Source organism: Mercenaria mercenaria, unplaced genomic scaffold (assembly GCF_021730395.1).
Source record: "Mercenaria mercenaria strain notata unplaced genomic scaffold, MADL_Memer_1 contig_1807, whole genome shotgun sequence".
Classification (NCBI taxonomy): domain Eukaryota; kingdom Metazoa; phylum Mollusca; class Bivalvia; order Venerida; family Veneridae; genus Mercenaria; species Mercenaria mercenaria.
The window spans coordinates 1-27,840 of record NW_026459814.1 but is presented as its reverse complement, the minus strand read 5'-3'; the positions used below and the strand labels follow the sequence as shown (position 1 = coordinate 27,840).

Genomic DNA, 27,840 nt, shown 5'->3' with positions numbered 1-27,840 from the left:
CTAAATCACTTTATCTCAGATATTTCGAACAACCCCCTTCACTCGAATTCATTGTCAGGTCATGGCAAAATCTTCATACAGTGTATATTGTTCGATGTCTCTCTTCTGGTAGTTCCAACAAACTTTGCCTGTCCTGTCGAGTTCCAAGGAAGTTCGACTTTTAAGTATAGTTACATGTCTGCATTGCAGTTGTATGTGTAATTGATGTTAGTGAGGCTTTGTACAAATTAAATAAATAAATAAAAATGGAATTTGATATTGACCAGGAGGTTTTTAGGTTTAGCCAACTAGCTTCAGATGGAGCCATTTGTTTACCAATGAGACAAGTCCGTCTGTTCTTGGCAAGTAATCAAGGAAAATTGCTTGATTCATAGAACATTTTTAATTCATAATTTCCTTGCGACTTTGTGAATTTTCATAGAATAAAATTGAGTGATTTTCCCCATGTGTAAGATACTGCAAAGTCACAATGGGTTGGCCACTGTGGAAATAAAACAACATAAAATGACAAACGGATAGTTCTGCAGTGTCAGGTATACTCATGATCAGTTGGACTTAGATATATCTTATCATGCCTAGAGTTTGTAAAATGTTATAGAATTATGAGAAAAAATGCATTAAAAAAAATCTTTCTATATTTTCAGAACCTGCAGTAAATCCATCAAAGTCAGTGTTTTATGTTGATGAAGCTCCAGTCATGGTTACCACAGCAACAGAAGAAGACACCAATGAAACAACAACAGCTGTGCAAGAGAAAAAGAAGAAGCAACAACCAGAGGGGACACTGGAATACACGGTAAGAAATTTGTAACAGTGCATGAGTCAAAGTAGTCTGTGTTCAGACCCTGTGTTTTGTTCACAGGAGATAACTCCTGAGGCTATTTAAATTTTGTATAATTATGTCCCCTTTCTTCCCAAAATATTATAATCAGAAGTCAGAATTAATTTTTCTAAAAAAAAAACAACAAACATTATCCAGTAGCCAGACTAGAGTCAAAAAGATTAGACACTGTATAATCATGATGAATTCTATCACAGTTTTTAGCTCATCTGATTTTTTGGAAAAAAAAATGATGAGTTATTGTCATCACTTGATCGGCATCAGCATTGCCTGGTTAAGTTTTATGTTTAGGTCAGCTTTTCTCCTAAACTATCAAAGGTATTGCTTTGAAACTTGCAACACTTGTTTACCGTCAGTAGCTGACCTTTTACAGCAAGAAACATAACTCCATCCTGCTTTTTGCAAGAATTATGGCCCCTTTTGAACTTAGAAAATATCAGATTTATTGGTTAAGTTTTATGTTTAGGTCAGCTTTTCTCCTAAACTATCAAAGCTATTGCTTTAAAACTTGCAACTCTTGTTCACCATCATAAGCTGACCCTGTACAGAAAGAAACATAACTCTGTCCTGCTTTTTGCAAGAAATATGGCCCCTTTTGGACTTAGAAAATATCAGAATACTTGGTTGTTTTATGTTTAGGTAAAATTTTCTCCTAAACTATCAAAGCTGTTGCTTTGAAACTTGCAACAGTTGTTTATTATCATAAGCTGACTTTCTACAGCAAGAAACATAACTCCATCCTGCTTTTTGCAAGAATTGTGGCCCTTTTTGGACTTAGAAAATCATGGGTAGGACAATATTTCTATTACACAGAGACAAAAAAATCAGATGAGCGTCTGCACCAGCAAGGCTGTGCTTTTGTGATATATTTGCAACACATCTGTAATGCAATGATTTGACATATATTTTAAGTCGATCTGGTTTATTATGGATACTTTGTTCTGGGTCTGAGGCTATGAGGTATGGAAACCAGTCTCAAAATTCTGATATCTGATTGGTTCAGTCTGAGCAAAATCTTGGGGTTGACCAATAGGAAGCTTGCATTGTGTGATTGGTCATGAAACTCAGTTTTTTAGCTAACTTGAGCACAAAGTGCTCGGGGTGAAGTGTTGTGATCACTCACCGTCCGGTGTCGGGTCATAGGTCTGTCCACGCTTTTCTTCGAACAACATCTTCTCTAAAACTGTGTGGTGGAAGTTGATGAAACTTTGCTTGGATGTTCCTTGGATGGTCTTCTTCCAACATTATTCAAACCCTTTTCCTTGGATGTACATAGGGGCCACCAGAGCTAAAAATAGAAAAATCTTCAAATGATGTAAGCTCCTCCTGAACCACAAGTGGGATTTTGAAATGATTTGACGCAAATAACCATTGTGTGACCCTCTTCCAAGACTGTTCAAATTATTCCAATATTAAGCAAGGGGCATTGTCACCTTTCCCAGTGTATTATATAGCGTACCTTAGATGAGCGATCTTAGGGCCATCATGGCTCTCTAGTTATAATCTTAGAGCCTGACTTTTTTTTAGAAAATGAATAAATTTTAAGTGGTGGACCAGGATTTGGAAGACAATTTCTTTTTGCCTTGGTCTCAGAAAGAAACATTTTGCTATACATGATTAATTCTGGTAGAAGAAGTTAGAATTTTATGATATTAATTAAAGTCAAGTCCAAAGAATCTTTCAGAAAACAATCATAGTCAGTATGTTGATGGTCTTGCAAACATTTGCTGTATCTCCTTTAAGTTAGTACTAATTTTATGACTCTAAGGAAAACTATTGTTTTTTTAAATTATGAATTCATTAAAAAATTGACTGAAAAACAGTTTTATTTTGTAACAGTAAATTTAGTCAACTGGTATGGTAAAACTAATGGTTTAACTTGATCTAATTATTGTGGTATCTGATTGTTAAGACAGAAGGCAGGGAACTGGTTAAGCCAGCAGATAGGGGACTGGTTCACACGGGAGGCAGGAAACCCATTAACCCAGCAGACAGGGAACCGTTTAACCCAGAAGTCAGGGGGCTGGTTCACCTAGCAGGCAGAGGACCGTTTAACCCTGCAGAAAGGACTATCTATCTTCCTTTACTGTCTAACCCTTTACAGGGATGTACACACTGGTTAACCCAGAAGTCTGCAGACCAGTTCACTCACCAGGGATTCCCAGTAGGAAATGTGGTAGTAAGGAGAGAGTGTAGGTAAAGTCTGTCAATGTAGTGCTAAATATTTAGTCTGCCCCTCACCGATGTGGGTTCGTGCCTCACTCAGGGCGTTGAAATCTTCATGTGAGGAAGCCATCCAGCTGGGGTGCGGAAGGTCGGTGGTTCTACCCATGTGCCAGCATATGACGAAATAATGTACGGAGGGGCACCTGGGGTCTTCCCCCACCATCAAAGCTGGAAAGTCACCATATGACCTATAATTGTGTCGGTGCGATGTTAAAAATATTTTAGACTAATGTCTTTCATTATAGGTACAAGACCGGGACACTTTAGAGAAGATAGCTGCTCACTATGACACCACTCCATCAGAGCTGAAGAAACTGAATAAGCTTATATCTGCCATGATATTTGCTGGACAGGTGAAACACTTAATGTTTAGTTTAAGATAGATCTAATAGCCTTCATGGTCAAGTGGTTAAGGTTGCTGACTTTGTGAGTCACTTGCCCCCCACTGCTGCGAATTTGAAGGCTTACTGTGGGTGTATAATTCATTGTGTAGAAGTCATTCGGCTGGCTTATGGATCATCGGTGGTTATACACAGATAGCTACCCTTGGCTGAAACAATGCCTGGAGTGCACCCCCATCCCCTGGGGTCTTCTTCAGCTATCTAAATCTGTAAAGTCACCGGCATATGATGTATAAATGTGTCCATGTGACATTAAGCTAGTGAACCTGTTCTGACCTTGAGCAATTTCTGTACAGTTACGTATTCTCTGCATGCTGTTTTGGCATTCTCCAGCTAGTTGTTCGTGTGATGGTTATTGCTGTGTGGAAGGTGGAAATTCTCGAAAAAGAAATCTGAAATTTCAGATAATTAATGTATTCAGAACATGTTACTTTTGCTAATTTGAGACAGAATCCATTGAAATCGACTTTTCCAGTCCAAATAAGGCTTCTGCTGTGAAGATGAAACCTTATACTAATGTTCATTAGTTGTTGGATGAGATTCTCAGAAAAGTGTTGTCAGCTTGCCATATTTCCTTGTGTAGAAAATAGAGTCAAACTTGGGTCTATCATATATTTATATTAAGTCAGTTTTGAAGAGCAGATTTTGTATTGTACATGTTCTGTTTTGCTTTCAGGTAATTTACATCCCTGATAAAAATTATGTTCCAAGAAAGTCCACATCGTCAGTTTCGTCTGAAGATTCAAGTTCCCAGCATCAGGTGGATTCAGTGTTTGGGAGTCCACAAGATAAGCCTAAAATGGTAAGTCTGTGTAACATATAGGGCAGTTTCCAGCATTATGTGGATTCAGAGTCCTCAAGATAAGCCTTAAATGTAAGTCTGTGTAACATACAGGGCAGTTTCCAGCAGTATGTGGATTCAGAGTCCACAAGATAAGCCTTATAAATGGTAAGTATGTGTAAAATATAGGGCAGTTTCCAGCACCATGTGGATTCAGAGTCCACAAGATAAGCCTAAAATGGTTTGTGTAACATACAGGGCAGTTTCCAGCAGTATGTGGATTCATAGTCCACAAGAGAAGCCTAAAATGGTAAGTCTGTGTAACATATAGGGCAGTTTCCAGCAATATGTGGATTCAGATTCCACAAGAGAAGCCTAAAATGGTAAGTCTGTGTAAAATATAGGGCAGTTTCCAGCATCATGTGGATTCAGAGTCCACAAGATAAGCCTAAAATGGTTTGTGTAACATACAGGGCAGTTTCCAGCAGTATGTGGATTCATAGTCCACAAGAGAAGCCTAAAATGGTAAGTCTGTGTAACATATAGGGCAGTTTCCAGCAATATGTGGATTCAGATTCTACAAGAGAAGCCTAAAATGGTAAGTCAGTGTAACATATAGGGTACTTTCCAGCATCATGTGGATTCAGTGTCCGAGAGTCCACAAGATTAACATTAAATGGTAAGTTGAAACATACAGGGCAGTCCCAAAGCATCAAGTGGATTCAGTGTACGAGTGTCCACAAGATATACCTAAAATGGTAAGTTGTAACAAACAGGGCAGTTTCCAGCATCATGTGGATTCAGTGTCTGAGATTCTACAAGATAAACTTAAAACGGTAAATCGTAACATCTTGGGCAGTCCCCAGCACCATGTGGATTCAGTGTCCAAGAGTCCACAAGATATACCTAAAACAGTAAGTCGTAACATCTAGGTCAGTCCCCAGCACCATGTGGATTCAGTGTCTGGGAGTCCACAAGATATACCTAATATGGTAAGTCATTTTAAAATAAAGGAGTATTCCTAGGATCAAGTGGATTCAATGTTAGAGAATCACTAGATAATACCTAGAATGATTTGTGTGAGGAAGTTATTAGTTTCTTATAGAGAACATATTTACACTGATAGGTTAATTGTCTGTCCTATATTAAGTCAGATACTGTTGATAATGGAGCTCTCACTGCGGAGTAAATAAGCTTTCCATTGAGTTTAATTTTGGTACAGGAAACAGGCTTAAACATCATAAAACAGTGTCTAGTGTCAGCATGTTACTCTGCCATTGGTCAGTTTCACCTAGACTGTGCTTTCAAACAACCAATAAGATGTTTTTAGTGTTGAGACTGGTTACCAAAATTTGCTTTATTATTAATAAGTGGCTGATACTTTGATTTCATTCTGATACAGTCTATCATTGTCTGTGGAAAACATTTGATATCAAAGTCATTAACCATTTACTAGCTGGAAAGTCATATGACCTAAATTGTGTCATGTGACTTGGAACACATTTGATATCAAAATTATTAACCATTTAGCTTGAAAGTCACCATTTGACGTAGTAAATTGTGTCATGTGACTTGGAAAACATTTGATATCAAAATCATTAATCATTCAGCTGGAATGTCTCCAAATGACCTAAATTGCGTTATGTGACTTAAGGTAAACAAACAAATTTTAACATTTTTAATTTGGTCTTCTTTCCTTATATATTAGGATGTGCCCCTGGTCAGATCGGGTAACAATTCGCCGTCGAAAGTCCCGGGACATGTTGAACGACAGACCTCTACATCTCCAACAGCATTTGACTTTGAAGTTGTCACTCCGCATAAACTCTCAGAGGATGAGGTACAACAGTTAGACCAGGACTGTATGGAGAGGTTTATAAAACTCAAGGTCAAACATATAACAGACGGACAGGTGTGTTTTTAAATTTTTTTTCCTTCCATATTCATTGTAAAGGACATAGATTATTATAACTAGATTGTCCATAAGATATATTCAGAATATAATATAAAATAGTCGGACTAAATTTGGGCCCTTAGTCATCACTGTTCTAAATCTGGGGTTTGAACTCTTTAACTTTTCATAAAATGCATGTATAATACTGAAGACAGGCAGGCATTTTTAAGCTCACCTGAGCAAAAAGTGCGTGGTTAGGCAATTGTGACCACTCTGCGTTAGTCATACACCCCTCGTCAGTCCACCTTTTTCTTCATTAAACATCTCTAAATATCCTGGCTAGTTTTCAAAGTTACTTTGAAGAAATGTTTCCAGGATGACTGTACCAAAATGTTACTCTTTTGATATGTTAATCTCAGGTGAGCAATCTATGGCCATCTTTGCTCTCTTGTAATTATATGAACAAGTAACAGCTGCAGATGTTTGATAGCAGAATTTCAGTCTAAACTTTGAATATTGATGACTAGGGGTCATGTTGTAAATAACAAGTAAATTATAATTAGATTCACACATTCTGAGACAGTGTTTGCCACATATGTCTCCCCACATTTCATAGAACTTGATTTAGGTAATAAATACATCAACCTTAAGGTAAAGCAGACTGAATTGTTTGTATGGTATAATATGCATTAAACTCTAACAAAATGCTTATTCTACATTTTTATTAGCTTGACTATTCGAAGAAAAGCTGCTACTTTGTACTGTTTTGTTTGTTTTTTGGTTCTTCTCGATTATTTTATCATAATTTTATTGTTGAAAAGCTTTATAATCAGTGTGATTCACATCTTTTTAATTGTTTATTTGAAAAGATCCTACTTGGCTCTCTGCTGGACTATGAAACTGTGTATTAAATCTTGTCACAATCATGATCTCTCTTGACCAGTCAGATTTCTTGTAACAAATAAAGTTGGAATTGCAATTACCCACAATGCTTTTAGAAAAAAAATGTTTAGATAATGCTGCTTTATTTATTGATACTGCACTTATAGGCAGATTTTATATCTTTTTTATTCTGACACCTTTTAAGACATATATATATAATTTGCTTAGTCTGTGACAAGACTGTTATGCATTTTCATAGAATAGCTGTGACCAGGGTTCGTATTCATCGAAGTTTCAAGTCTCAAACTTAGTCCAGACTTAAGACAGCAACTATTTAAGTGGCTATAAATATTTTAAGCATTTATAATTCTGAAATATTTTGGTAAGAGTGATCAGTACTATCATGCAAAATGCAAAATTTCTTTACCAACATGCTTGTTTAACAATGACAGAGCAGAAAGTTAATTCTTATGTCTACGTTTTAGACTAAAAAACATTGATGAATATGGACCATGTTATATCAAATATTGTGCTATGTAATATTATGTCAAGAAAGAATGAGAGACAAGTATGGCTTTCCATATAATGGCAGAGACCAGAATGGCTTTCTATATGTAACAGCACAGAACAGAATGGCATCCATATAATTAAACGTGTATATTGTAGATTTGGTAATTTTTGCATCACTTTTATTTCACTTGTCGAAAAACAGCAGATATATTCGCATTGTGAAGAATTCATGCTTCCGAATTATTTAGACACTCTTAAGGTAATGAACCCATTACGACCATCGTCAATTTCCATGCCTTTACGTACTCTTGTTTGCTATGTTGGTTTAAAGATAGCTAAACGAGAACGTGCTATGTAAAAAAGCTGCACACATAGAATACGTAACTGAACGGATGTTGCCAGTTGTCATAATGGGTCCACTGTCTTAAAATTCACGAGTGTTTTGAATTTGTGCATCACTCTGTTTTCTAAATATTAGCGGAAAATAAAACCATCCGAATATTACCCATTCTGCTATACTATGTCATTCCTTCGTATTTATATATTCATTATAGCAGTGAAGAATGGTTATGGTATTTATGATTAACCTACATTTTGTTTATTTCCGTTTCTCTCTTTTATATTATGATAGATTTATAAGACACATCCAAAGAAGGTAACTATCTATATATAAAATGCTCGACAATACTTCATTATCCTTTTTTGGCGGAAAAACTTAATCATCTAATCGTTTAACTTACGAACGGTTATTTTTTTTTTCTTACTAAGCATTTTTTTATTGACCTTTATAGCTGTTTTTGTGCATTTTAATTTTTCAAAATTGCCTAGTGAGAAATTAAATTTAATGTTAAATCTTAAACTTTTAAGGCAGAATCATGATCATTTAGTAATAAAATTTTATTTCTGAAATTTTGATTAATATTGATTCAGAAGTACAATTGAAACTCGATATCTCGAATTCCAAGGGACCAAGCATTTTATAGCAAGATAAGCACAGTTTGACATAAAAATGATAAATCATGTGTTTTCGGGACGTAGCTTGAAAAAGTCTTTGGAGAATTTGGAGATAAGAGAGTTCGAGGTACTAAATTTCAACTGTATATTGTAAGGAATTTTTTAAAAATCACGGTGTTAAAAAAGCTCTGTTCTTATCTTCTGTACTTTGCAATACATGGTTAATGTGTCAGCCACACTACACCGTAAAGCGTTAACGGACGCCAAACGTATAAAAAAATTGCGGCAGAAAGTAATCTGGTGGCGAAAGGTATCCCCCGCTGCTGCTTGGTGCTTGGGCGATCGGTGTATGGGGCGCATAAAAAAATACAATGACCGCAAGATTAACGCACATATACAGTACAATCAACGTTCAATTAACGGATATCACCATACTAGTAACGGATTTGTACCGCGTAAAACGTAAGCGCAACACATGAGAAACTGACAAAACGTTCTTGTCAGTTATCGTCCATTGAACATACGTTACATTGGTTGCATGTCCGGTGGTAATCCGGCCATGAATCAGGTCCACCAGACAAGAATGGATGTGAACCGTACAAGAACAGATGCGAACCGTACAAGTACAGAAAAGGGAACGCACTAGTAACGAACGTATCAGCGCATTGCTACCGTACATATAAAGGACAATTTTGTCTGGTGGTGTATGTTCTAAATTTTGAACATGCTCAGAACCTTCCACCGGATGAAACGAATGTCGCCGGACAAGGAGCGCATGCGCTGCACGAGTAACGCATGCGAACGGACACGAATGGATTGAAAATTTTGTTATACGTTAGTCGTCCGTTGACCCTATACGGTGTAGTGTGACTGAGACTTACGTTCAGATTGTACCCCATCATCGCAGAAACTTAATAACTTAAAGTCAAATGTAATACTCAAAACAAGGAAAAGATTATTTTTTTCTTCGATTTCGAAATTAATTTTATAGGACTGGTCCTATAATAATGTGATTTCTATGGGAAAAAAACCCAAGTATATTCCCTTACCATTCCTAGGTTGGGGGTACATTTTGCAAAAAGGGGCATTTGTTAAGACCTTCAGGATTTCTTTTCAGTAAATATAAAGTTTATAATTAATGGATGAATTTTGAATTAACTGAAAAAAAGTCTTGTTTTGTTATTGAAAATATGGGGTTGAGTGGGAGGCTTTTATTAGGAGGAGGGGTTTAATTGGGGTATATAGGGTATAGTATTCTTTTATCTTTTATAACTGCTCACAATGACTTTAAGTTGTACAGTTCCTGTGCTAATGTGTCCAGTATTTTTTTTTCTTGGCAAAAATCTAGGCTAGAACCTGAGCACAAAACGAGTGACCCTAGTTTGAACAGTTAGTGAATCAGATTTCTGTAAAATGCATGTTCCTGGACAAATAGTGATTTGATAGACAGGATTTTTTTTATGTGAGTTAGAAAATAAGATCGAATGTATAGTGTTATGCAAGATAATATCAGGGTTCATGCTTTTGGAATAATAAAAAAAGGGATGCTTTCACAGTGTACTATATTTGACTGTGTATAATGCGCACCAATTTGTAATATGCTGGTAAATATTTGGCTGATATGAGAATGATTTCCATCTTTTCTGTGAATACATTTGTAAAATGATCAGATATGCAACGAAGAAAATGAAAAAGATTTAGGAATTTAAGGATTTGTAGTGACCAAATGTTAACCCTTATCATGCTGGACACGATTGGTTCTGCCTTTGCGACCAGTGCAGATCATGATCAGCCTGCACCTCCGTGCAGTCTGATCATGATCTTCACTGTTCGCTATTCAGTCAGTATCTTTTAGGTATGCGTCCCTAACAGTTAATGGTACTGTCCAAATTGGATGATGGACAAGTTCATTATAGAAATTTAGCAAGGTAAGGGTTAATTTAGTTGAAATGTCAAAGCCTTAGTTCCATTTTGTATCCCTCAGCAACATGTACTGGACTGTCTGGTCAGTTTCGGATGAAAATTGCAGACAGCATTGTAACAGAGAAAAGGAAAATTTACAATTAATATATTTTAAGTACAAAAATTATTATTTAAATACAGCTATAACTCCTTAAAATAGTCTTTAACCATTACCCTGCTAAATTTCTAAAATGGACTGGTCTGTCATTTAATTTGGCCAATATCATCTAATAATAGTATATTATTCAAAGGAGTGTTCACGAAAAAGTTACTGACTGAATTATAACACACTTAAAAAAAAAAAGTTGGCAAAAATGAGCATCAAAAATGTGCATTTTACATAGTCAAATATGGTAATTGCATGGAATTGGAAATTAACCCAGAAAAAGATGAGTACGGTATCCATGATCATTCTGTGTCTAATCTGTTGGTTTGATCAAACTGAGAATTAATAGGTCCTGTCTTTAAGATTTTTAGCATTGCACGAAAGATCAATTTACGTGAAAAACTCAAATGATATAATTTGTTCTTGTTTGCAGTACAGTGTTATAGTACATTGACATAGACTTTTGATTATAAAATAATGTTTAGACAAGATATTATTTGTAGATGTACAGAACTTTGTATGCATAGAAGCATGGTACCTAGGAAGTTTGAAACATAATTGTATAAGAATTCATGTAATGTCAGTCTATTTGCAACAGACATTTGTTACCCCTCCGTGCTTATGTGGCCTAGTGGTTAAGGTCATTGACTTTGAATCTCCTGTCTCCCACCACTGTGCGTTTGAAACCTTGCTTTACATGTACTGAAGCTCTCCAGCTGGCCTGCAAAAGGTTGACGGTACCACCCATGCCTGAAATAATGCTCGGAGGGGCACCAACTCCCACCATGAAATGCTTGAAAGACACCTTTATAATTTTGACATTGTGATGTTGAATCCAAGAAATTTTTTAATTCTCAGTCTTACTCTGTACATTACTTGTCTCACTATAAATCCTGAACATTTCATAAATACTTATGCTGCAACATGTGTATGTCTTTACAGAAACTTCTCCTGATTAGGTCTTGAGTAAAGACGTCTTTATTTAAGGTAGTGGACGTATAATGACAATCTGCAAATTATGTATTTTCAGTATGCAGTTTCAGCATTCTCTGGTTTTTACGGAAAAACCATAATAAATATTATGTGCGTTTAGCTATATTTACATCCAAAGAATGTGTTTTTTCTATTTTTGTTTGAAGAATGCAAAATTGCCTAACAAATATTAAGTAATTACACAGAAATTGCAGAATGGTATTAAGGGTACACTACCTTAAGTCAACAATCTTAAATAAAATTCATAATTTTTATTGTACTGAAATTATTATTATGTTGAAAGAAAATTCTACATGTATTTTTCCTTTAAATCATATATACATTATAATTCATACACTATATATACAATATACCTTTACCAACCATAACAGTATCATGTAAATGTGAAATATATAATTATGTGTAACTGTATAATCCATATAAATATTTCAGCCAATTCTTAAAGATATATTATGCACATTTTTCAGATTTTAAAATATGAACACAACTAAATACCTGTACAGGTAATACAGTAACTATGAATATGTGAACCGCGTCATGAGAAAACCAACATAGTGCGCATCCGCGCAGTCTGGTCAGGATCCATGCTGTTCGCTTTCAAAGACTATTGCAAATAGAGAAACTATTAGTGAACAGCATGGATCCTGACCAGACTGCGTGGATAATGCTGGTCGCAAAGCCTTTATGTTGGTTTTCTCATGGCGCGGCTCATGTAATACCAGTCAAAATCAGGAAATTCTTTAACTTAAGGAAATATTTCATTATGATTGCAGGCTCTACATAAATATATTTGTCAGAGTTAAATAGGACTGAGAGGGCTATTCTAGTTATAAATCAGTACATAATGATCAAATAGTTTTAGTGATAGTACATCTTTAAGAAAAAATTGTATTAAATACATGTATAATAATTATTGTCATTATCAAATTATATGCTTATCATATAGTGTTACATACCTGTCCAACAGATCACTAGTTTGAATATCAGATTACAGGTTTTCATTAAATAATTTTGAGTATTGACCAGCAAGCCATTTAAGTAAATAAGTATATAGTAATACAAACTATACTGATGCCCAGAAAATGTTTCTTTAGACAGATGAAATATTTTTGTTATAGCAGCAGCTGTTGTCGTGGAGAAAATACATTCTTCATGTTTCATAGAATATTGAGCACTGATAAAAGATTATATCAGAATGATACATGCTGTAGTGACAGCTTGTGATATATCAGTAGTTAACATATTACTGTAAATAACAGTACAATATAGGAATGCTGAAATGTTCGAACAAGCCACCTGCACTAAGCGACTAATTTTACTTGCTCCCCATATTAACTACTTAGACATACTGTACACTATATGCACAAAAATACAAGAATGTCACTTCAGTGTTGAAATGATCAAAACTCGGTTATCTTTTTCAGGGAGTTGTAAAGGGAACGCTGCTGGTGACCCCAAATGCTGTAATGTTTGACCCAGATGTCTCAGATCCACTAGTTCTAGAACACGGTGCCGAGAAGTATGGCATGATAGCGCCGATGGAAATGATAATCAGTGCAGCCATGTACCATGACATAGCCGCCATGAAATTACGAGGAAAGAGACAGTAAGTCTTGTTTCACCACTCTGACGTCTAATGAATATAGCTCATTTCCAGCTTTAATTGCAGGGCAATACCCCAAACGCTGTATTTAAACATTAATTTCAACAACTTACATTGCCAACATAAAATTATGAGAAAAAAAACAGTTACTGTAAGTCTTGTTTCGTCACACTGACTTCAGATGAATATAGCTCACTCTCAGGTTTAAGTATGGAGCAGTAATCCAAAAGCTGCTTTATACATTAGCTTCAGTAATTTACTTGCAATGTGGTTAAACCACAGGAGTTTATGTCAGGCTGTTTGCTTACTGAAAATGGATGTACTGGCACAGCTTAAACCAGTGTTGGGGGAAGGTAGAGCTAAGTGACATAAGATTTTAAGTCAGAGAGCTTTACCGTTTGGTCAGATGGGCTTTACAGTAAGTCTGAACAGAAATAGTAGCCGTAAAATGTGTAGGTTCTGTGTTTTAGAATTTGGGGATATTCCAACGTCCTGGAAGAACAGTTGATTGACATTCAGGCTTTTTGTTATGCTAAAAAAGAACCTTCAAACTAAACTTACAGTTCACATTTAGTAATTATGTAACATACTATAGGGTTTGACACCTGTCTGCTCATAATACTTTTTGAGTCAGCCAGCTTAGCTCAATAGGAAGAGTGCAGATCTATGGATTTGCAGGGTCGCAAGCTTGATCCCCGGGTGATGCTTATGATCTCTGTGACAATTTGATAAGGGACAGTGTGTCTCAGATCATTTATCCTCCACCTCTGATTAATGTGGGGAAGTTGGCAGATACTTGCAAAGATCAGGTTTGTACTGATAAAGAATCCAGGAACATTGGTTAGGTATCTGTCAGTCGTTATGTAACTGAAATACTGTTCAAAAAGGGTGTTAAACCCAAACCAAGTAAAGCAGACATAATACTTGTAGAAATTGCCACTGGGTGAGTTGAACTTGCTGTAACATTCATCCAAGAGGACACAGAAATCCTGTTTTTCTGTGATGTATAACATGTGTTAAAATGTTTCAGGGAAGATGGATCAAGTTATCCTAAACCAGAGGTATATCATGACAAAGCTTGTCCAATGGCAAAAGAGATACTCTTGTCTTCACAAAAGACAGACCAATCCAAACACAGTTCCTTATCCCTCTCAGAAAACCTGAAAAATATTCTTAGAAACCCTCTCAATAAGTCAGAAAGTGTCTGCTCTTGTGGAAAAGGTGTTACTAATGACAGATTAGAGTCAGTTTCTGGTGACGAAGCTGACTCTACTAAACTAAATGAAGAAATGAATAAAGGGAGACAAGATGAAGTGCATGCTAATGATGATTCTAAAGTAAATGATGATAGAATTAGTGATAAAACAAATGACAGTGTGTTCAGTGAAGGTAATGGTGATACAGACACTGTAGGTAATGGAGGTGATGAAGCAGGTAGTGGAAATGGAACAAGAGTGAAATCTAGTCCAAGACTTGATGGTAGAGGTCAGAAAAAGTTATCTGTGTCTTTTTCTCTACCGGAAACTGACACAGTGTCTCCAGGTAAGGAGAAGATTTCTCCAGGGCTGGAAACTTTGCTGGATTTAGAAGATACTGATAAAACAAAGGCTGATGAAGTAAAAGAAACTGTTAATACTGGAGATGAACATACAGATAATAAAGCACAGGAAAATAGTAAAACTCAGTCGGAAAATGAAAATGGAGATAAAGAAACAAGAATAGGAAATATTGTTTATCTCCCTGTTGAAGAGGATGCAAATGGGGAGGTAACTGTGCAGTCAGTGGAGAAAACTGCAAATACACTGTCAAAACTAAGTGTGGATGAATTTTCCCAAATTTCTAAGTCAGATACTGATCTTGTTGATAGTAGTTTGAATGTTGAGAACAAAGAGGTTGAAAAAACAAGATCAGCTTCAACCAGTTCTTTGGGGCCTTTCAGCCCAACTCCTCATCTGAGTGCTTTTGTAAACTATGCAACTGGCTTCTTCCAGAGACATGCTTCAGACAGTAGTATCAAAGACATAAAGGATGTGCTTATTGATTCATTATCAGACTTAAAAATGCCAGAGTCCAAAATCGACTCTAAAGAACCTAAAAATGAAACACACTATGATGTTCCAACTGTGTCTGCAGCTCCAACAGGAAAAAGACGTGGTAAAATGAGTCGTCATGGAGACCAGGCGCCATCTAGTAATGTGGCAGTAGAAAGTGCCGTTACAATGGATGAAAAACCAGACTTACTGACAATGGATTATGACAGTAAGTATGAAAAGTTCAGAGTATAATTGTGAAAAACACAGGTACAGTTGAACCTGTAGCAGTGGCCACCTGTTTTAGACTGCTTCTTGCTTTAAGCAGCCAGTCAGCTAACTTCCCAATTATAGTTTTTGTTCTGATTATACCCCCACAAAATGAAGTTTGGGGGGATATATATAGGAGTGAGCTTGTCTGTCCGTTGGTTTAAATGGTTTCCGGACAATAACTCATGAAAGGCTTGACAGATTTAAGTAGTTTTGGTACATAGGTGTAACATTATAAAATACAGATCAAGTTCAACTTTTGGATCAGAGGTCAAGGTCACAATGACCTGAAACAGTTAAAAGGTTGATAACTTGAGAACGCTTGGCCAAGGATCATAATTTTTGGTACACAGGTGTAACATCATAAAATACAGGTCAACTTCGACTTTGAGGTCAGTAGGTCAAAGGTCAAGGTCACAGTGACCTGGAACAGTTAAATCAGTTTCTGGATGATAACTTGGAAATGCTTGGGCCTAGGATCATAAATTTTGGTACACAGGTGTAACATCCTAAAATACAGGTCAAGATTAACTTTAAGGTCAGTAGGTCAAGGATCAAGGTCACATTGACCCTGAACAGTTAATCAGTTTCCGGATGATAGCTTGAGAATGCATAGGCCTAGGATCATTACCAGCAGGGGACCCCTATTGATTTTGAGGTCAGTAGGTCAAAGGTCAAGGTCACAGTGACCCGGAACAGTTAAACAATTTCCGGACGATAACTTAAGAACGCTTGGGCCTAGGATCATGAAAGTTGATAGGAAGGTTGGCCATGACCAGCAGATGACACCTATTGATATTGTGATCAGTAAGTCAAAGGTCAAGGTCACAGTGACTCAGAACAGTTTAATAATTTCCAGACGATAACTTGAGGCCTAAGATCATGAAACTAAATAAGGAGGTTGATCATGACCAGCAGATGACCCCTATTGATTTTGAGGTTCGACTTTGACATTGGCTTGCTTCTGTGACAGGGACATATTGTGGGGGTATAATTCGTCACACCTGTGACAGCTCTAGTTTAAACGTAAAGTAGCCATCTGCATTAAGCAGCCAGATTATGTTGCTGCCTTGGTTGGCTGCTTAATACAGGTTTGACTGTATTTGATATTTTATATATGAATGCTTGCATTATGCTTGTCAGCAAGATATTGTTTACTATACTAGATACAGTGTTTTATATTTATTTTTTGACCATTATTTTTGGAATTATTTTAATTAAGGTGTTGTAAAATTTTTATAGTGTATAGTACAGGCTTTCCATGGACTGCCTAGTTAGCTCATATGTTTATAGAGTTCATGGCAAGTTCTGATGTGGTTGTTGATTTCAACCAGCTGCCAGGCACATACAGTTTGCACCCATGAAGTTCACTTGATCACTACATTTTTTTTGGAAAGCGAGTGTCTCGACAACTAATTTTTCTGATAGAAAGTAGGGGAATTGTTGGCCTCTTAAAAAGTTTCTGTTGAATATTTTAAACCATTGCTAAATACTGTAGAATCATTTAATTTCGTGGGCAGGAAATTTCGTGGTTTTGGTCAAAATAGCAGTTTCGTTGGGATATGAATTTGTGGATTTCAACTTTTGAACATAAAGTAAATTGGAATTTTACTTGTTTGTTGGGATTAAATTTTGTGGATTGACTCAACCACAAATCCACAAAAAATTAGTTCCCCACAAATATTACTGATTTCACAGCAGATTAGGGTCATATTTGTAACTACTCCTTTGATTACATTGTACAAACTAGTTAGCTATTTGCAAGTTAAGATGAATTCAGTGAAATGCCTTTTGGTTTCAGTAAAAGCATTGAACAGTCAAGGTGTGTAACTGTTTCAAGTTATGGCAGTTTTTAACCCATTTGAGTTATTGCTTATATTTTCATAACTTGTTTCAGTTATCATAAAATATTACAAAGCCCTCCTGTGCCAATTCCTTATTTTGAATGAGACTAATGCAATTATTTGCTGAACCCTTGAACTTTTATCATTCCAGCTATGCAGTAAAATTTTTTATGCAAGGCTGATAAAGTTTTACGCCAAAATTTTAAAGCTATAAAACTCTTAACATCCCATTATGCTTATCAAGTCATGATCAGACTACAAGAGACTTTATTTGATTAACCACAGTTTGCTACTAATTTCACTTTAAAGGTCACTTTGTGAGAACAGCAAAAATACTTTTTTTGAATAACTTACCCGAGTTAACTATTTTTTATAACTGATACAGGTTATAAAATGCTTGAAAAAATAACTGAAATGGGTTACATAACTTGAAACAGTTACACCCCTGACTTTTGAACTGTTGGCTTTGTTTCAATTTTGAATGATCAAATTGGATTGAAAAACGGGCTGAAGATGCATATTGGAATCTTGCGCTGACAGATAAACATATTGCTTTTTGCCTGTTAATATAATTACAATCTTAAAACAGTGTAGCGTACAATTAGCATTAGGTAATTGTTAAATGTGCTTACTGCTTTGTATATACATATATATGTTTATGTATGTTTAGTTGCAGGTATATCTTGGTGTAAGACAAGGATTTGTTGTAAGACTGTTGTTGTTCTGTGGAAATTCCATTTCTGCTGCCCTTTGATGCCTTCTACTCACATGATGCATGCTGTTCTCAGAGTGTTTCTTTATGTGCTTAGTTTTCAGCAGTTTGATTTAGATATTGCCTTAAAGATAATATTTTTTAGGATAGTGAATTTTAACTTGCAGATCTCGACATTGTTCCATACACCTGTTTGTAAATGACATTGTCCCAGACCCCTGTGTGTAAACTTTACTTTATTTTATTGAGTGTGTTAAGTCATGTCCGTTTAAGGTCAGTATTGCACCTTGAGAAGATAAGTCAAATACTGTAAAATCATTTAATTTCGTGGGCATGAAATTTCGTGGTTTTGGTCAAAATGGCAATTTCATGGGGATATGTATTCGTGGATTTCAACTTTTGAACATAAAATGAATAGGAATTTTACTTGTTTGTTGGGATTGAATTTTATGTTTTTGATGCAACCAGGAAATCCACGAAAATTAATCCCCCACGAATATTAATGAATTCACAGTAAGGGGTATTCTGTATTCACTCTGTGTCTTTTAAACCCTTTAAAGGATTTTCAGATAGCTTGAAACAAATCCTCTGTATGTATGCAAGCATGACAGTTGCTCTGTGTGTGTATGTTGTTATTTGATTACCATAGTTTCATTTTTCCCTGTTCTTTGTTCTCATCTTGTTAGCCTGTCTGAACATAAGGTTCAGGGAGAGCTGTTAGTGTTAATAGAAGTGGATGGTCTGGCATCCAACATCAGCAGTTTTATTTTAACATTTACTCTCGTAAAACTACTGATTTATTAAAATAAATCAATTTTTGTCAGTAGCATCCTGTTATGGACCTTTAAAAAGAAGTTTGTCCAGATGTTCCAGTTTACCTATATATACTTCATTAACCCAGAGCTAAAGATAGAAATAACGTTTCAAATGATTTACTGTAAAATCATTTAATTTCGTGGGCATGAAATTTCGTGGTTTTGGTCAAAACGGCAGTTTCGTGGGGATATAAATTCGTGGATTTCAACTTTTGAACATAAAATGAATGGGAATTTTACTTGTTCATTGGGATTAAATTTCGTGGATTGACTCAACCAGGAAATCCACGAAAATTAGTCCCCCACGAATATTAATGATTTCACAGTATTCAGATGAACTGTTTGATGGGTTTTCACTAAACTTGGTTTCTAGCATCCTTTAATGGACTTTTCGCAAGTTTGTTTACATGGGCTTGCTTGTCTACCAGAGCTAAAAATTTTGATAACATTGACAAGACATTTCTTCTATGGGTTCAGTTGGTTCCACATTACAGCTGATTGTAGTAGAGCTTACCATAAAACAAAACAAAACTGAAAATAACTTTTTTCTCTTGAAAGTCTTGATTGATGTTAGACAAGTTTAGTGGAAAGCATCTTTGCATGGACCTTTTTCCTATAAATTTATTCAGATTGTTCCACTTGACTGTGAAGTGTGGCTGCCAGAGCATAAATTGTGAACACTTTTAAACTATGTAATAAGTGTATGTCTTCTCATGCATCTCTCTATGGATGTTCATGAAACTTAATCAGAAGCAAGGACAAACTTAAGTGTGTGACCACGGGCTTTCATGACACCACTCTTTTTCTTTTAATGTAGTTCTGCAGTTTTCATTTTGTTAGCCTTAGCACTCAAAATAAACAGAATTATTATGGCCTTCTTCAAATAAGAGTGGGTATTGATAGTCCGATAAAACCATCGGCTTCTAGAAAACTAAAAAAAATGCTTTGTCGTACTGTGATCGAACTTCAAAGATTGGTTGCCATTGTTTGCAGATTACATCTACAGTTTTTGGAGTAAGAAGGTCAAAGGTCAAGGTCGCAGTTTTCTTTATTGCGACTCAATAACTAAAGAATACTTTTGCATACAGTTGTCTGTAGGATGTTTATGTGTGGTTAATAGATGTAACTCCTGTTATTTTATGGCTCGCACATCAATGGTCAAGGTCATATTGATCTCAAGACTGAAAACAATTTTCCTTTAATTATTGTACAATCCTTGTGCCTAGTGCTTTTTAACATGATCATAGAATGATAGCCTGTGGTCAACAGAATGATGTCTCCCTTGTTTTCTTGTAAGTAAGTCAAATTTTAAGGTCAAAGCGTTCAGTATCGGGCTAAGACGACCAAATATGAACTTAATGTTCACAAAGCTTAGACTGGGTATTACACCAGAGTTTTGTCCATTGTTTTAAGTAAAGTTATACTTTCAGTTTTGAGAAATAAAAAGTATAAATGAATTAACTAAATCATCAAAGGTAGAATTTATTTTGTCTCCCATAATAGTGGCGGGAGACTTATTGATTTAGTACTGTCCATGTGTCTGTCTGTCTGTCTATCTGTCTATCCATTTGTCAGTCACAAAATCTGTCCACACATCTCCTCCAAGACCACTGGGTGGATTTACACCAAACTTCCCTTGAGTGATCATTGCCAAGTCTTAAGTGAGCATGTAACTGTTGGTGGCCTTTTCAAGTTTGATAATACTCAGTGGGGACTAATGGCCATTTATTCACTAATTTTGATGATGTTTTGGCCACTTCTCCTTTACTGTAGGACGGAATTCCACCAAACCTTGCAGGAACTATCAATACCAAACCGCATTATGCATATTGTCAGCGTGGTTTTGTGGTTTTCAATGGAGTTATGGCCCTTGCTTTATCGTATTTTACCTTATATAGTTAACTGCTCTAATACCACCAGGAGGAATTACACCAAAGTTCACAAAAGTGGTCACTGCCAAGCCTTGTTGTCATATTTTAGAGTTTACACTTAACTTGCTATAATACAATTATATTGAATATCACCAAACGTCATGAGTGATTAGTGTGAGGCATAGTTGTGCACATTATCTTAATGTTCTGATTAAATGATTTTCAGCAGAGTCATAAACCTTGATTTGTCAAATTCTTTGATCTGTGCTACTTCTCCTATACCAAAACCAAAATTCACAGTAGTTACCACTGCCGGGCCTAGTTATTATTGTGTATCATTGGAATGTTCAGTGATTTTCCCTGGAGTTAGTAATAGAAAGAGCATTGAAACTCGAAGGTAAACGATTTGTACGAGGGGGCATAGCCCCAGAGTATAAATCGTTCACTAGAGAGTTTTAATGCTCTTTCTGTTTTGTATCATAGCCATCCATATATGGTAGTTGTAGGCGTTTCACATTGCTATATACAGCAGTTCAGTGAGTATTTAAAATCCTTTCTTTACAAATGTGTAAAGCCCAGGTAAAATAAACCAATGCGAGAGCAGAAAATCCATAAAATACACTTCGCTCTCTACAGTTCCAGACACACTGGCATACTTTCCTCTCCAGCAGTGCGGTAACTAGCATGCGGGTATTAAATACCTGCACACTTTTAGTTACCGCATCCTGTACTCAGTGTATACGATTCACCTGCACCAAATTTGTTAAGAAAAAACACCAAGCTATGATATAATGGCACTTAATTTATTGCATTTTACAATTTCTGCATAGATCTAGTAAGTGGTGGGAGACGTATGTTTTTTCATGAAAAACAACCTCTAGTTTATAATAAGAAAAATACTTACATGTACAACTGTTACAGTTCTCTTGTCTTAATCACACAGTAAAAACATGATGTACGTGATTTAGAAAAATCTAAGATTGCTTGATTACCTTAAAATATATTGACTTAAGTAATATTCAGTTTTAAGCTCATCTGAGCACTAAGTGCTCATGGTGAGTTTTTTGGATCATATTTGATATCCTTCGTCCTTTGTCATCACATATCCACTTATATTTATCTAGGGAAAATAGTTAGTTATCAGAAAACACTGGACCATTTTCAAAATAATTTCACAGATATTTTCAGTGCATAATCATTTTACCAAAACAGTTTAAACAAGCTGTGTAACTCAGGTTTTTTTACAGCCATCATGTCCCCCTGTATATTTTTAGCTCACCTGAGCACGAACTGCTCAAAGGTGAGCTTTAGTGATCGCCCTGTGTCCGTCGTCCGTCGTCCGTCCGTCCGTCCGTCCATCCGTCGTCAACAATTTGACTGTTAACACTCTAGAGGTCACATTTTTGGCCCAATCTTAATGAAACTTGGTCAGAATGTTACCCTCAATAAAATCTTGGACGAGTTTGATATTGGATCATCTGGGGTCAAAAACTAGGTCACCAGGTCAAATCAAAGGAAAAGCTTGTTAACACTCTAGAAGTCACAATTTTGGCCCAATCTTTATGAAACTTGGTCAGAATGTTACCCTCAATAAAATCTTGGACGAGTTCGATATTGGGTCATCTGGGATCAAAAACTAGGTCACCGGATCAAATCAAAGGAAAAGCTTGTTAACACTCTAGAGGTCACAGTTTGGGCCCAATCTTAATGAAACTTGGTCAGAATGTTACCCTCAATAAAGTCTTGGACGAGTTTGATATTGGGTCATCTGGGTTCAAAAACTAGGTCACCAGGTCAAATCAAAGGAAAAGCTTGTTAACACTCTAGAGGTCACATTTTTGGCCCGATATTAATGAAACTTGGTCAGAATGTTACCCTTAATAAAATCTTGGACGTGTTCTGTATTGGGTTATCTGGGTTCAAAAACTAGGTCACCAGGTCAAATCAAAGGAAAAGCTTGTTAACACTGTAGAGGCCGCATTTATGACTGTATCTTCATGAAACTTGGTCAGAATGTTAATATTGATGATCTTAAGGTCCAATTTGAATCTGGGTCATGTAGGATAAAAAACTAGGTCACCAGGTCAAAGCAAAGGAAAAGCTTGTTAACACTCTAGAGGCCATATTTATGACTGTATTTTCACGAAACTTAGTCAGAATGTTAAACTTGATGATCTTTAGGATAAATTTGAATCTGGGTCATGTCGGATCAAAAACTAGGTCACCAGGTCAAGTTTAAATCTGGGTTAGATGGGGTCAAAAACTAGGTCACTAGGTCATATCAAAGGAAAAGCTTGTTAACACTCTAGAGGCCACATTTATGACTGTATCTTCATGAAACTTAGTCAGAATGTTAATCTTGATGATCTTTAGGTCAAGTTCGAATCTGGGTCATGTCGGGTCAAAAACTAGGTCACGGGGTCAAATCAGAGGATAGCTAGTTAACACTTCAGAGGCCACATTTATGACCATATCTTAATGAAACTTGGTCAGAATGTTAATCTTGTTGATCTTTAGATCAATAGGTCAGGTGAGCGATACAGGGCCTTCATGGCCCTCTTGTTTTATGTTTTCTGTATTTCTTTTGACATCTTTTCTCAAGTTACACATTTAAAGGCATGTCCATTTTGATTACCCATAATTTGAAGGTTTAAGTACTTTTAATGTTTCTGTTCTGTAGCTTCATTTACCATTTTCAGAGTTTGCCCCACGTAAATCTCAGTCGTATCCAGACCCACCTCTATACTTGTGCCTCCGCCTCGGCACCCCACAGAACAAGAATGTCTTCCATAACTACACCATAGAGTCATATGGCAAGAGAAGGAAGAGGTCCGAATACTGGTTCTCAATTCCAAGAGAAAAGTAAGTGAAAAGGGACTGTTTGTAAATTTATTTTTTTTATTCAAGTTTTACTTTTTGTAGATATACAGATGTTGCCTCATTGTTTTAGACAAAATATTGATTTTACCATTTTATTTCTATTTTTAGAGTTGATCACCTTTATGCATTTTTTGTGCAATGGACACCAGAAATTTATGGGGATGAGGAGGAGATAACACCGGAGAAACGAGGGTTTGTTGTCATAGAGGACGACGACAGTGAGGACTTGGAGATGTTAGATGAACATTTTGGGCCTAATTCAGCCTTCCAGAAAGACTGGGAGGTATGATCATTTTTTCACACCTTTGTTTCAGTAATGAAACTTTGTATTTACAATATTATTTATATCTGCTAACTGATCTTACACTGTAGAATAGAAATACTGTAACTATATAGATTGCCCTTAGAACCTCAACTGCCAAGTAACTCTTTCAAATTGAATCATTATTCAGTTAAGGGGAAACAAAAAAGGTAAGGGAGATAATCCTTCAGCTGATTATTTTTAAGCAGGTTTGAATAGCCTACAGTACCTAATGCTTTTCTGTGGATGAAAAATGATGTTTAGCATTGATACATTATGTTGAAAAATGTGCTTAAACCTTTGATATTAAAGCTGCCTTTTAAAAATGCCTTTAAACCAACACAATTTAAACTCGGGGTTACATATATATAAATCTGTGTTACTCTGTTATAGAAAAACTTCGATATACTGGTGTAACTTCAAAATTCTTCTTTTAGAAAGGTTTTGTTATCTTATAAAAACTTCAATTTTTAGTTGGTTAACACAGATGAGGTATGAAGTATACTTCACACAGACTATCCCTAATTCCTATATTAAAAAACCACTTTCCAGTCCCACTATACTCCTTTCATGTTCAGTTTTGTTAAAGACCCGCACAGCTTTGGTTTAAATGTGCTGCACAAGTCGAGATACATTTGAACCTGCCTTAGTGGCCACCTGTATGAAGCAGCCACCTGCCTTTAGCAGCCAGACTGTGTTATTCCTTTGTCTGGCTTCATAATACAGGTTTGAATGTACTTCATTCGGAATACCCTTTCCTCCTCCACCGGTAACCATTTTCCAATTCCTTGTCCTATTTTGCTAATGACATGCACTGTTTAGGTTTAAATGTGCTGCACAAATTTAGGTATATACAAATTTGACCATGAACATCAGCTTTATTCAAGTATTTTTAATTTTAGTGATGTATTGCTTATAAAAGTATAGCCGACTGTAATATCTGGCCTGCTTAAAAGAGTTTTTTTTGTTATTTTGATATTTTGGATGATCTCCTTTATGCCCTGCCCCTGTCCCAATCCATCCGCCACACAATCTTTTTGTACTTTTTTTTCCAACAGCTTCCACCTAATTAAAAAAAATTCTATACATCAGTATGAAGTGGAAATATGCATATTATTTGGAATTTCATAACCTATTATTTTTAGCTCACCTGTCACGTAGTGACAAGGTGAGCTTTTGTGATCACCCTTCGTCCGTCGTCAGTCCGTCCGTCCGTCCGTCCGTCAACAATTTCTTGTCTGCACGATAGTGGTTTCATTTATGATTTTATTTTAACCAAACTTGCCCACAACTTTTATCACCATAAGATCTCGGTTCCTTTCTTGAACTGGCCAGATCCCATTATGGGTTCTAGAGTTATGGCCCCTGAAAGGGCCAAAATTAGCTATCATGACCTTGTCTGCACAATAGCAGCTTTATTTTTTATTTGATTTTTACCAAACTGGCACACAACTTGTATCACCATAAGATCTTGGTTCCTTTCTTGAACTGGCCAGATTCCATTATAGGTTGCGGAGTTATGGCCCCTGAAAGGGCCAAAATTAGCTATTTTGACCTTGTCTGCTCAATAGCAGCTTCATTTATGATTTTATTTTAACCAAACTTGCACACAACATGTATCACCATAAGATCTTGGCTCCTTTCTTGAACTGGCGAGATTCCTTTATGGGTTCCAGAGTGATGGCCCTTGAAAGGGCCAGAATTAGCTATTTTGACCTTGTCTGCACAATAGCAGCTTCATTTATGATTTGAATTTAATCAGACTTGCACAAAACTTGTGTCACCATAAGATCTTGATTCTTTTATTGAACCGGCCAGATCCCTTAATAGGTTCTAGAGTTATGGCCCCTAAAAGGGCCAAAATTAGCTATTTTGACCTTGTCTGCACAATAGCAGCTTCATTTATGACTTGATTTTAACCAAACTTGCACACAGCTTGTATCACCACAAGATCTTGCTTCTTTTCTTGAACTGGCCAGATTCCATCATGGGTTCCAGAGTTATGGCCCCTTAAAGGTCCAAAATTTGCTATTTTGGCTTTTGCAGCCATATAGAGACTTCATTTATAGTTTTATTTGATACAAACTTCCAAAATATCTTCAATAACAATAAATCTTGGATTCCATGACAAATCAGATCCAATCATAGGTTCCAGAGTTATTTTATATCTGATTACCTCCCCTGATTGTAATCAAAATGGATTTTTATCAGTAAGTACTTATAGGACTTATTTGAAATTTCATTATTGCCATTAGTTGGACTGAGCCAATCAGGGTAGATAACTATGGACTGATTTTATGTCAAATTACCTCCCTTTATTTCAAATTAAAATGGGTATATCTCCGTAACTAATGAAGATACTGATCTGAAATTTCATTTATGTCGACAGATTTATTTGGCAGATTATTCATTTGTTCACTTACAATAAAAATGTTTTTAATTACTTCCCTTTTACGTTACTATAAATAGCTTAGTTTTAGTAACTTTTTTATTATTGGCCGTAGGGAAAAACAGAGACCACTTTTCTGTGGTACAATATGGATGGTACCTCCAATCTATACCTTGTAAGAATTTTTTTTTTCTTTTAGGTTAAATTTCTTCCCTTTGTTGTTACTGTCCTTTGGACTTAGATATTTTTTCTGAGGACCTTCTTGTCCTCAAGTACAATGATAACAGGTGAGCGATATAGGGCCATCATGGCCCTCTTGTTTATTGAAGTTAATGTTTCTTTAGACTTTTTAACATTATTTTCTCAAGACTTTTCAGGGGACATGTTTTATACAATATTGAAACCTATCTTGTTCATATTCACAGCCTGGATAAAAAAAAATGTAACTCGGCATTTAAATGTTTATTAGAAGCTGAGAAAAAACAAATTCATATAAATTAAATATGATGAGATTTTGTCTTCATTTATGTCAAATAGTATGTAATTCTCGAATATGTTGAACATAATTGGTATTTCCCAAAATGATAAGTACTTATGTATGTGTAGAATCTGATGGTTTATTGTGAAGAAGGGGTAAGTGCCGGGTTGTGAGTCTTAAACTGTAGAAATTTTGCAATTAACATGACTGTATGAACCTAACCATATATCATGTCATTAATGAGTGAAATCTTGATTTAGCATTGAAATTGAGACACTTGCTTTGTTATGTTCACCTACCCATTCCTCTTGTAACCACATTGCCAAACATTGCACGTATACAATTTATAGATAACACTTGCACAAGAAGGGATTTCCTTAAATCTGGGTCTCACCCAAGGCTATTCCTGAATGATTGAAATTATAGTAATTAGGACCACCTCTAGAACTGTCCTTGATTATTACGAATTATAATCCGGGCGTCCCATTGGGCTGGCCCTGAACAATATAGATCATAATCAGGGTCTCCCCTTGGGCTATCCCTGAATGATTTAAATTATAATCAGGGCCTCTAGGGAAGTCTCTGAACAATATAAATTAAAATCAGGGCCTTCCCTAGGGCTGGCCCTGAACAACAGAGATTATGATCAGGGCCTCCATTAGCACTGTACTTGAACAATATAAATCATGATCAGGTTATCCATGAACAGTGCTGTCCCCGACCGATAATATTATCAGGGTTTCCTGTAGGATTCTAATGAGTACGCAATTTTTTTGGGGGAAAAAAATTTAGAGGCAGTTGTTTGTAAAATCAACTTATTAGCTCACCTGTCACATAGTGACAAGGTGAGCTTTTGTGATCGCGCAGCGTCCGTCGTCCGTGTGTGTGTGCGTCCGTGCGTGCATAAACTTTTGCTTGTGATCACTCTAGAGGTCACATTTTTTGTGGGATCTTTATGAAAGTTGGCCAGAATGTTTATCTTGATGATATCTAGGTCAAGTGCGAAACTGGGTCACGTGCCTTCAAAAACTAGGTCAGTAGGTCTAAAAATAGAAAAACCTTGTGACCTCTCTAGAGGCCATATATTTCACAAGATC

The 27,840-nt window shown here is 36.1% G+C and overlaps 1 protein-coding gene across 5 annotated transcripts in view; it reads left to right on the top strand.

Annotated features, from left to right (window-relative positions):
• Nucleotides 1-23,864, top strand: part of LOC128551888 (oxidation resistance protein 1-like) — a 65,952-nt gene extending 42,088 nt beyond the window's left edge. For 4 of the 5 annotated variants that reach the window (XM_053532832.1, XM_053532830.1, XM_053532831.1 and 1 more), the window contains 9 exons: nt 645-796; nt 3,313-3,420; nt 4,145-4,270; nt 5,958-6,161; nt 8,167-8,190; nt 12,975-13,156; nt 14,184-15,412; nt 23,395-23,557; nt 23,684-23,864. In XM_053532832.1, coding sequence (XP_053388807.1) covers nt 645-796; nt 3,313-3,420; nt 4,145-4,270; nt 5,958-6,161; nt 8,167-8,190; nt 12,975-13,156; nt 14,184-15,412; nt 23,395-23,557; nt 23,684-23,864 — 2,369 coding nt within the window. The remainder of the gene's footprint in view (nt 1-644; nt 797-3,312; nt 3,421-4,144; nt 4,271-5,957; nt 6,162-8,166; nt 8,191-12,974; nt 13,157-14,183; nt 15,413-23,394; nt 23,558-23,683) is intronic. The other variant, XM_053532829.1, reaches the window with a different exon arrangement.
• Nucleotides 23,865-27,840: the final 3,976 nt, after the last annotated feature.